This window comes from Cokeromyces recurvatus (genome assembly GCF_025118155.1).
Source record: "Cokeromyces recurvatus strain NRRL 2243 chromosome Unknown BX663scaffold_12, whole genome shotgun sequence".
NCBI lineage: Eukaryota > Fungi > Mucoromycota > Mucoromycetes > Mucorales > Mucoraceae > Cokeromyces > Cokeromyces recurvatus.
Genome location: NW_026251398.1, coordinates 157,791 through 169,279, shown reverse-complemented (window position 1 = coordinate 169,279; position 11,489 = coordinate 157,791). Strand labels below are relative to the sequence as shown.

The window sequence follows — 11,489 nt, the reverse complement described above, 5'->3', positions numbered from 1 at the left end:
CTTATGCGTGGTACCCAACACTTCTTACTTACAAATTGAACAAAACTGTTGCATACGTTTCTAATTCACTACTTGACAATTGGACACTTGCCAAGTCTTTAGCTTCCTTATCTAAACCTTTAGCCTTACTCTATGCAAAGGAGAGGATCGTTGTTAGTTTTATATTTAGATCATCCATAAATACAATTACATAGGCAACACTGTTCACAAACTCGACTTCCTTATTCGAAGCCTTGTGGTAATATTTGTTTAGTTCAAAATACGCGGTCAATTTATCTTTCATCGTATTCAGCTCACTGCAATAATGAAAACTGTCATCACGTTGATTCATCAAATAAATACGATTGATAGCAAGTTTTTCAGTTACAGTCAAAGCTTGGCCCAAGAGATTTTTTGTATAACAGCGTGAGCTAAAGTCAACTAAGATTCTGCTCACGTTATCACCGTCTATCATCCACTATATACGATAACAAGTAAATAAGGAGCAGAATTAATTTCGTTTCATTTACATACCGCAGGCTCCAACACGTCGTTATCTTCAGACAAATCAGTTTCAAAAGCATACATTGACTGACTTGACTGCCTTGACAGGCTTTCTTCTTTAACTTCTTCCACATCTTCTTCTTCAATAACATCAATATCTTCTTCGTCACGCAAACGTTTGTTTAAACGCGTCGTCATAACTGTATGCGTTAATATAAGTTCATGTTCTATGTGTCTCTTTAAGTTGTCCTAAATAAAAATTGTTAAGAATTAAGATTTCAAGCAGATAGACATAACTTACTCTTTCCCTCTGCAAATCGATTGTATTACAAATTTCTCTACAGATGTTTTCAAGCGTGACATTTTTTTTTCGATTCCTTCTCAGAAAAAAACATGTTATTACGCCTTCTCTATATGTTTTGACAAGCACGCCAGCATGTACCGTCCACATTACCTTAATGTTTCTGGCTTTGATCGTTCTAAACATTTCACAAAATCGATTGGACCATAGTTCCAAAAAGTCGTTTGTGTCCATGGAATTGTCATGCCATTTTTTAAACGCATCTTTATTTTGCAAAATAAATCCTCTCAAAGTCGGTGTTTTTGATTTTATGATGTACTCAGAAAGCACTACAGAACATGTTAGAAAATCAAGCAAATATAAAGCGTTAAATAAGTATTATTATCACTTTTTTGCCCCTTATAAAAACTCATTTTATATTGATGTTCCTTAAGAAAACGTATTTTTATTTGCTTGGTATTTTTTCCGTAGTTTGTTTAGTGCAGGATAAGAAAGTTTTACTTATGAGCTCACACTTTAAGAGAAAGACGGTCACTGTAATATTCCATTTCATTGGAATGTTGCAGAAAAAAAGTTCTTTTTATTCTGATGCAAGATGTTTATTCAAATAAGATGTTGCGATGCAATATAAGAATTATAAATAAACAGTTGAAGTGTCAAGAAAACAACTAACAAGGCTTTGTAGACGTGCAATTATCTTCTTTGAGTTGAGAAATTTTGATTTAGGCGATTTTGGTTGCTTCTATTTCTATTGATGGCTTCCATAATTAAATTAACACCTTATTCGACCTGTGCAAGTTCATCATCACATAACAATTGTAGCTCATCTTTGTATGCACGATATACAGCTAACAAATTGGCCATCTTATTCGTCAAATTGTCGACTTCTTGGCGATCAATGGAAGTGGATGCTTCTTGTTCTTCACTAATACCCGTTTCCTCATTAACTTCAGCTGAAATTAACTCTGTAAAAAAAAAAAAAAAAAAAAAAAAAAAAAAAAAAAAAAAAAAAAAAAAAAAAAAAAAAAAAAACTATTTAATCATGTTCATTAGTGGTTCACCCTTGTGTTTGTATTTTACATACCTTGGTAGAGTTGAATCGTGTTCTTGAAACGGTGAAGAAGGTATATATGCTTACATGCAATCCTGTTGTATTTAAAGTCTTTGCATGAACATTCGGCCATTTGATGATTAACAACTTCAACTTGATAGGAAATATCACTGTTCGAGAAGGGTTGTACTGAATATAGGGATTCATTTTCAAGCTGTATCATATCTTTAATGGATTCTGAGTTTATTACTTCTACTTATATTTGCCTGGTTCTCATTCGCCTTTGTTCAGAGCTCATCCTACCAACATTCAACATCAACCTCTTCACGTTGTTTTGATAGTCATATTCAATATCCTTCACAAGAATGAAAATCAATCTATTCTGTTTTCTTCGCAAATATGTTGCTTTCAGTTGATTATGCCAACTCTCAACGTAATTATTGGTTTCCATATTTGTGTAAACTTCTATTTGGTAGCAAGCTGTCTAACGCATAAACGCATCTTTGTCAAAGTAGCAAATTTTTAAATAGCAGATCAAATTAGTATACTCGCCAAATCGCTGAATGAAAGCTGCTAGCTTTGCTGTAAATGTTGGTTTGCTTCGTTTCCACGTCATCGATTTTAAGCCTGTGATAATGACTTTGTGTACAATACCATTATTAATTGAGCCCCCAGTCTTGACATACTCTCTTATCTTATCCATCCATGTGCAAGCTATATGAAATAAACACCACTGCACCTGTGCTTCAGGGTATATCTCTTTGATTGTGTTTAATTCAACATTTGATACATCAATGGTAATTTTCAAGACATTGGTTTAGTCGTTGTTCTTTAAAAAAGAGAGAAACTGGAGAAGAGGATTAACAGAATGGTCAGTGGTAAAGCAAAAGGCAACCGGGCAACCTGTGCCAGTCTTGGGATGACGGACAACAACAGTGTAAAGTAGACTTTTATCGATTCGATATTAGCCGTTTTATGAGTTGCATCCAAGCATAAATAAGGAGACTGCATTAGGATGTTTCGTTGCCACTGCGAAAAAAAAGCCAAAAGTGAAGTCAGTATCAAAACGGGTGCCCAAAAAGGTCAAATATTGGTCTTCTCGCAATTCTCTTAACCACAATTTGACAGATTCTTTTTGATCTACTGCACGCCTGTAAGTATTTTCTTGATTTTTTTTTGTATTGATTATAAATATCACTTGGGTCTAATACTTGGTCTCTGTGAACAATTTCATTCAGAGCTGCGCCATTAACACTGATTTGGAAATGTTGTTGAACGTAAGATGTTAGCTGTCTTTGGATAGAGAGACGGACATCTCGGCACATATAACCCTCCCTTAGTTGCTGAAAGATAAAATTTTTTGTATTTTGAGATACAGGAAGAAAAGCAAAATTTGATGAAGAGCCGATATCATGGTGGTGGGATCCTTCAAAAGTAAATACTACATTTGCTGGGTGGATTTTAAAGCAAGTAAGTCGCATCATTGCTGGACATCCATTTTTTTTTGTATAGATCTGCTCTGTCCAGGCGAACCTCCAAGTGTACGTGACGAATTTTTTGCTTTGCCACCTGCGCGATGGCAGGAAAATGCTTTGTACCAGATATGGAACACAGTTCTGTTTCGCTTCCTAACAGTAGATCCTTCTTCATTGCTGGTGGCAGAGCTACTTTCTTCTTGGTGGGCGTATCGTTTACCTGCGTTCCAAAGTACTCCATATTTCTCAACGAAGCTCTCTAAAGCAACCTCCATTAATTGCTCCGAAACAACAATGCTCAAGGGGATAGGTTGGTATGGTTCAATTCTTAAAGTAAAAGACATTTTTTTTGTTCAATTGGGAAAATGAATGAAGATTAGATCGTTTTATGCACCAGTAACAAGAAAAAGGAATTAATTAATTGTGAATAACCAGTCCTACAAAGTTTTATTGTATCACATTAAAGAATAATATTGTATTTTTCAGCAAATAAGAGAAAATTTCAGAAAAAATAAGAGAAAATTATTGGACAAATAAGAGAAAATTATTGAACAAATAAGAGAAAATTATTGAACAAATAAGAGAAAATTTTAGGTCAATTAAGAGAAAAAAAAATGGCAATTAGCAAAAAATTTACTTATACTTAAATCTCATAAGTTTTTCTCCAGGGCTAAACACTTTTCAAAGAATCTGAGAGAATGGCGAATCCAGCCCTGGCAGTCTTTCTTAGTTACTTTGGAGCAGGCATCCATTATTCTGGGTGTGAGTGTCTCACCAGTTTCGAAAGGGCTTCTTTTGACGCCATACTTCACCTTCGACCAGAATAGCTCAATTGGGTTTAGGAATGGTGAGTACGGCGGAAGATATGCACACTTATAGCCTCTGCTTTCTATTAAGTTTCTTACTGTAGCTGGCTTATGTATGGGAGCATTATCCATTACCAAGTAAAAGCCCTTCATATTATTTCGGTCAAGAACATCCATCACATTACTCAAGTAATTTAAATAGTGCTCAGTCCTAGTTCCAACCTTAGCTGTCGTTGTAACAACCTTCCCATCTATTCTTCTCTTCTTAGCTCCCGAAACTAATATTGGCTTTCTCAAAGAGATGTCAATAATGCCGGTGCTAGAGATGGCACCAAGAATGGTTATTGTGGTGCCTTTTGAAGCAGGGACAGTTGTTTTAGCAGGTTCTCCTATCTTGGACCAGCCACGAGTGCGTGTCATGTGTAAATTGAACCCTGCTTCATCCAAAAAAAACGCAATTATTCTCAAAGTCCATATTTTTATCAGCTAGCCATTGAAGGATGGTCTCCTTTCTCTTCTTAAGAGTTTCTTCCGAGTTTCTAGCAGATGAAATTTTCTCCAACTTCTTCATAGATAGTGCACAGCTGGTTCTAAGATGTCTGTATACTGCGGATGGGCTCACGGAGAGACTTGGAAATTCTTTGAGCAACAACTCGTGTATTCCAGCTACAGTTGCAGTTGAACACTCATCAACAATGTCGGTAATAAACTTTGTGTGTTTTTCAGTAAGCTCAGAGACAGTTCCCATTTTGCGCCCTCTTTTTTTCTGTTGAGGTATTTCCCCTGTTTTCTGCCATTGCGATTTGAAACGGTAAGCTGATTTCTCATTTATTCCTGTTTTTAAAGCTGCATCTTTTACAGGAACCTGTTCAATTAACAGGGAAATAAGCTTGTTGATATCTTGCTGAGTGTACACACATCTAGCATTGCTAGCGGCGTCTTTTTTTTCGGCCAGATCTCTGAGAGGCTTCTCTTCTTTCAAATCGCTCTCACTACCCTGTACATCAGCTTCATTTTCCTCCTTATCCGAGCTATTGCTGGCCTCATCACCCTCGTACCCTTCCTTCAGCTCCATCGTCGCATCTTCATCTAACTCCATGGCTGATGCAGTGATGTTGTACTCCCACTTCTTTCTCATCATTGACATTACGCTGACAATGATTTCAGGTACAGCTTCAATGTCATCGTCGCGTAGAGAAATTTCGTTCATATCAAAGTCAATATCCATTTTTTGTTAATAATAGTGAGAAAAGTGCTTTCTACTAATTGCCATTTTTTTTTCTCTTAATTTTTCTTGGACTTTCTCTTAATTGACCTAAAATTTTCTCTTATTTGTTCAATAATTTTCTCTTATTTTATCCAATAATTTTCTCTTATTTGTCCAATAATTTTCTCTTATTTTATCCAATAATTTTCTCTTATTTTTTCTGAAATTTTCTCTTATTTGCTGAAAAATACAATAATTAAAGACATGTTGTATTAAACGTCAACATTGATAATACTGAATCAATGCTCAATGTAACATCAAATTAGATGTCATTAAGGTGAATGAACATGGAACGAATATCCATCAGCTTTTTGAGATTGTGTTGAATGTTCACCTCTTATTGTTACTGTAGTGAGTTGACTCAGTTTTTTTTATCACCTCTTAAAGTGCGAGCTCATAAGGGGATGCGTTTTTTGTGACAATTTTTTATTTTTTTGCTGGCATTATCATTTTTCTTATTCTGTGACGAAATAAGGATTTAAAATGAAGGCTGTTGTTTACTTTTTATAATTTATTTCCACTAAAAAAAGATTACACAAGCAAGTCGTTTAAGATAAGTATATTATGTATGCTTATAATATAACATAGGGATGGTTGTCTCACTGGTGCCAATAATATTGAATACCCAGTTATAGATTACCAGTGTTTGAGGCCCTTTACTGAGTCCTTCTTTGCGAGTGTAATGCTCTAGGCTTGGATCAGTTTCAGCACACTCTAACCTAGATGATAGGTTATTGATGTTATCTATTGTTTGTCAGTGTTTGAGGCCATTTACTGAGTCCTTCCTTACGAGTGTAATGCTCTGGGCTTGGATCAGTTTCAGTACTTTTAGCACATTCCATTGCGTTCTTAATTTTTAATGTCGTCAGCCTTATTAACAAACTCTTTTGTTAGTGTGATTTCAGTGGCCTTTGTATAAACTGCCTGTTCATTTTTCAAGTATTTCAAGACATTACTTACGATATCAACTGGCACTATCTGTGGTCTTGTACACATACTTTAATATCATCATAACAATTTGAGATTGATATAAACCTCAAATCCTAAAAATTATCATGTAACCAATGCTCATAATTACTTTTTAAACTTTAATCCTAAAAGTATTAATCAGTCTTTATTATAGTGCAATTATAACAAGGGGGTGCTGTTTATGCAAGACCTTCATTTATCTTCAATAACTGTAAAATGTGTACATGTAACTAATACATCTAATGAACAACAGAAGAACCTCTCATTGTCTTTTTTTTACGTTCAGTTATTATTTTTTTCCCAAGTGTAGGATTGTATTACTATTGAGAATAAGCGTGGCTCCACTTTTCTACTAATGTTTGGATATAATTGCTTTTTAGTTTTTTATTTTGCCTTTTCTCTGTTGTTTGAGAATGGTAAACTAGTCTCTCAATCATACAAGCGAAAGTATGAAGCGATTTTACATTCAGATGATTCCTTATCTTTGAATACTGTAACTTCCAGCAACAACAACACCACTACCAACACCAGCACTATTCGCAATTGGGGGGTACGTGGAACAATCACAGTCCAATTTAAATGAAGGCGAACCAATTCCTTGGGCGCGTATTTACGATGATGGTTGGGCGCTTGGGTTGTTTTTAAACTATAAATAATGGAGTACAATGAAGTCTACCTACTATAGGTAGAAGAAAAACCAACAATAAATCATTTTTATCTATATTTTGTCTACTAGATAGTTCAATTAATAACAATGGTCTTTTCTCAAGACATTGTGTAGTAGTAGAAAAAATACTAAAAACTCATTTAACCAAATGGTCTCTGCTTGTAGGTATATCTATCATACGTATTACGTATTACATACCAAGAATAATGCTAATTGTTTGGTTAAAAACAGCTTGATCTTTATTTATGATTGCATTAGTTATATTGTTAATTTGAGTAGCTTCTACTAACAATACTCGTTGGTTTGTCTATAGTTTTGTGTTAAAGAAAATTTTTCTTTTATAATGTTTATACTTAATCTCATATTCTTCAACATAAGAACGAAATTTGGTTGCTAGTTAGTTTCATTTTTTTTTTATTTGCAAGTTTTTATTCTAAGTTAAAATTTTAGACACGTCGGTGAGCAGTGGGCTAGATAAAGCGGGGTACTTTCGATAAAAGATAAAAGGTAAAGAAAAGAGGTGAGTGGAAGAGGTCCACAATAAATTTCTGTAGACTGATTTCTCTTGTCGTAGATGAAAGCAAGAGGTTTGAAATCAGGTAGCACTATTTTTTTCATCTTAGCTGGTTTCAACTAAATACTAAAACATGAGTGTCCAAATAGATGAAAAGCAACTTATGGAATCTGAAATACTTGCACATAGAATAACTGAATCATGCAATAATGTCCCTTCATTTTACCTTGTCAGCATTGCTCAACACTCTAAAAATAGCAAAATCCCTCTATGTTTAAAGGAAATTCTCTACCATATATTGATTTTAGATTAGGTTCACAGTGTGTTCTAATTGAAGTTCGAGAAGTGCTCCAAATTAAGTTCAAATTTTGTTCGGATTTAATTGGTGAAATGCTCGATTTTATTTTCGAAAAAAACGTAACACCAAGTCCAAAAAAAAAAAAAATGTTCGATTTGAGAGTGGAAGCACTGTAATTATTTTTAGTAGTATTTTTATTTCAATTCAGACACTCCAGGGATTACAGAAGAAAGTTTAGCTATTACTTATATTTATAACGATAGCTATGAGACTGATAATAACTACATTTATACTCGGAAGATCAATCATATCTTCTATAAAGAATATAAACTGCAACGTAAACTATTTGCGTAACATTGATTTTCTTGCCAATTATAGGGTCTTAATGTAACCCCCTTTACTAATGTCACGATTGCTGATATAATGAAACAATTAGTATAATTATCCTTCGTTATGGGTGTGATGCATAGCTGTCATTTAATCGTTCCTGCGATCCAATAAATCCTTTTTAAGATTCATCTTTATATTATTCAGAAACTGATATACTTTTCTTTGATATCTACCTATCAATCTTATAAAGTTTAATAAACGGTTATATATGCATATACGTTAATGTTTATTAAATGATCTATTATATATTTATACAAACGTATATTAGATATTCTCTTTCCTCTCTCTCTCTCTCTCTCTCTCTCTCTCTTTCTATCTTGATGAATCACTATTTGTTACTCATTCTATCCTCTTTTCTTCTCTTACATCATTGTCTTGCTATTCGGAATTCAAATGAAGATCGTCATAGATATGGTGATCTAAACCCTGAGGAATATGATAAGCCTGGATCTCTGATTGATGCTGATATTCTGGAAATGTTAAAACTTATGACACCGGATGAAAAAATTGGACAAATGATCCAACTCAATCAAGATGTTATCTTTCTTCAAGATGGCACGTTAAATCATACGGCAGTAAAGTATTATGCTGAAACTTTTTATGTTGGTTCCTATTTAAACCAATTATCTAGGTAATTATGACACGATAAATATAATTGATTTCATCTCTTGCATACATATTTCCTATCGATATGTATTTTATTTTTTTGACCATTTTCTCTTTTGTATATATATATATATATAGTAATGGAATTCTTTTTAATGCTTCTAAATATGCTGATTTGATTGAAGAAATTCAAGAAATAACACTATCAGTAAATTCCACTTTCAAGATTCCTATAATTTATGGGTAAAATATCATATATGATAAAGAAAGAATAAATAAATATTTGAACGAAATTCTCTCTTTTTTTTTCACCTTTCTTCTTCTCACTACGTTTTTTCTTTTCTTTCTTTCTAATTCATAGTTTAGATAATATTCATGGTGCTCATTACATAGCTAATAGTAAGTAAATCACCTTTTCAAAGAGAATATATATATATATATATATTTATCAATATCTCTGCCTGAACATATGTATAAAGGTACACTATTTCCCCATGGAATCAACATTGCAGCCACTTTTAATCCACGATTAGCCTATGAATCATCTGTCATCACTGCAAGAGAGACTCGTGCTTCAGGTGTACACTGGTACGATACGATATATAAATAATAATAAAAATAAAAAAAAGGCGGCGGGAAGACTTAATCTTTCTTTCTTTTTTTTTTTTTTTTTTTTTTTTTTTTTTTTTTTTTTTTTTTTTTTTTTTTTATTCCGTTTATTATATCTAGGACTTTTGCACCCGTTATTGATATTCCTGTCAGTAAACAATGGCCACGCGTATTCGAAAATTTTGGTGAGGATCCACATCTATCATCTGTTCTTGGTGTAGCCTCTATTCGAGGTTATCAAGGACGTTATAAATCCGACCGTTCTAAAGTAGCAGCTTGTATGAAACATTTTATCGCCTATGGGGCACCGTATAGTGGTCAAGACCGAGACACGGTCATGATCTCGGAACGTACGATTTACGATTATTTTGTTCCTGGATTTAGGGCAGCTATTGATGCTGGTGTTGCAACTGCTATGGAAAGTTACAATGATATTAATGGGGAACCTGTAGTAGGTTCAGAGAGGTATCTACGCAAGATGCTTCGGGAGGAATTAGGATATAAAGGCATGTTAATCACAGATTGGCAAGAGATATATAACTTGCATGAACATCACAGGGTAGCTGCTACATTAAAGGAGGCCGTTCAGATTGCGATCACAAAAACGAGTATTGATATGACTATGGTCCCATTTGACGCTGAATCATTTTTCACTGCCTTTAAGAGTCTTCTCGCGGAGGGTGTGATCTCGATGGATCGTTTGGATGAATCTGCTGGTCGTTTACTACAGTTGAAAAAGGATTTAGGCCTGTTGGAGACAGAAGGCTGGAAGGTGGATAGAGAATTACAATCCTATAATCAAAATATAAATGATATCAGCCTCTCACTTCAGGCAGCTCGAGAGTCGATTACACTACTCAAAAACGAAAACAGGACATTGCCCTTACTAAATAAGAATATAACTCGTATTTTAGTAGTTGGGCCTATGGGTAATGATATAGGTCATCTTGCAGGTGGATGGACCATATTTTGGCAAGGGTAAAAAAAAAAAAGACAATAATATATGTTGAGGAAGGAGTGCTCATATATAAAATGATATATATGTTTTTTTAGTCCTACTGAAGATAAATGGCATGGAGACATTAATGATGAACAATTTTATGGTAATGGTATCACAATTCTAGAAGGTATTAAGAACTCAGCACCTGAAGATGTTTATATTGAATACCTCAAAGGATTCGATGTCCATGGTATAGATCAAGATATGGATTTAGTTCTTGAGGAAGTAAAGAATTTTGATGCTGTCATTGTTTGTATTGGAGAACATGTATATTCAGAAAGTAAGTTATATATATATATTTAAATCATTTCATTCATACTTTATACATATAATTAAAAAGTGCCAGGAAATATTCATGATTTGAGTTTACCAGAGGGACAAATCGAACACGTTCAAAGACTTTCTAAAGTAATGGATAATAAACCCTTGGTCACAGTTCTTTTAGAGGGAAGGCCTCGTGTACTAGGCTCAGTGGATACTAATTCAGATGCCATCTTGCTAGCTTACCTACCAGGTCCGTGGGGAGGTCAAGCAATTGGTGAAGTCTTATTTGGGATTACAAATCCTTCAGGTCGTCTCCCATACACTTATCCAAAGCATTCAGGAGATATCAACTTAAACTATTGGAGGCCCGTCAGCGATGTTTGGGACCCTCTCTATGAATTTGGACATGGTCTAAGCTATTCACAATTTATATACAGCAATATTACCCTTGATGGCGACCATCAGGAGTCGGCTATCTTGTTTACAGGTGACACTGAAAAGGAAATTTCTGTAAATATCACAAACATAAGCCCAATCAATGGTATGGAGACTGTCTTGATGTTTATCCAACAGCCTTTCCGTACCGTCACACCCCCAGCTAAACTTTTGAAAGGCTTTCAAAAAGTATTCGTGAGAGCTCATGAGACGGTCATGGTAAGATTTATGATAAATGCTGATTTATTTCGATATACAGGATTAGATGGCATTCCCGATGGTACAGTGGATAATGGACTTGCAAGAATTTTAATACAAGATCAACAACTTGAATTTCAAATTATCAATAAATAA

At 34.3% G+C, this 11,489-nt stretch overlaps 4 protein-coding genes across 4 annotated transcripts; 2 read left to right on the top strand and 2 right to left on the bottom strand.

Annotated features, from left to right (window-relative positions):
* Positions 1-1,128: 1,128 nt before the first annotated feature.
* Positions 1,129-1,763, top strand: BX663DRAFT_508759 (uncharacterized protein). Its single transcript, XM_051527529.1, has one exon. The coding sequence runs from the start codon at positions 1,207-1,209 to the stop codon at positions 1,393-1,395; it is 189 nt and encodes a 62-aa protein (XP_051382870.1). The 5' UTR covers positions 1,129-1,206; the 3' UTR covers positions 1,396-1,763.
* Positions 1,129-2,286, bottom strand: BX663DRAFT_542923 (uncharacterized protein; the record flags this gene model as incomplete). The annotated part of the gene is made up of 3 exons (XM_051530829.1): positions 1,129-1,749; positions 1,869-2,024; positions 2,139-2,286. 3 exons carry the CDS (start codon positions 2,284-2,286, stop codon positions 1,565-1,567), a joined length of 489 nt encoding a protein of 162 aa, XP_051382869.1. The 3' UTR covers positions 1,129-1,564.
* A 522-nt stretch (positions 2,287-2,808) lies between these two features.
* BX663DRAFT_486179 (uncharacterized protein) lies at positions 2,809-3,654 on the bottom strand (the record flags this gene model as incomplete). The annotated part of the gene is made up of 3 exons (XM_051524661.1): positions 2,809-2,999; positions 3,034-3,285; positions 3,369-3,654. The coding sequence occupies 3 exons, from the start codon at positions 3,652-3,654 to the stop codon at positions 2,809-2,811; spliced, it is 729 nt and encodes a 242-aa protein (XP_051382868.1).
* A 4,887-nt stretch (positions 3,655-8,541) lies between these two features.
* On the top strand, positions 8,542-11,489 carry BX663DRAFT_486177 (glycoside hydrolase superfamily; the record flags this gene model as incomplete). Its single annotated transcript, XM_051524660.1, has 7 exons — positions 8,542-8,852; positions 8,966-9,070; positions 9,189-9,226; positions 9,307-9,415; positions 9,557-10,414; positions 10,490-10,716; positions 10,777-11,489. The coding sequence occupies 7 exons, from the start codon at positions 8,542-8,544 to the stop codon at positions 11,487-11,489; spliced, it is 2,361 nt and encodes a 786-aa protein (XP_051382867.1).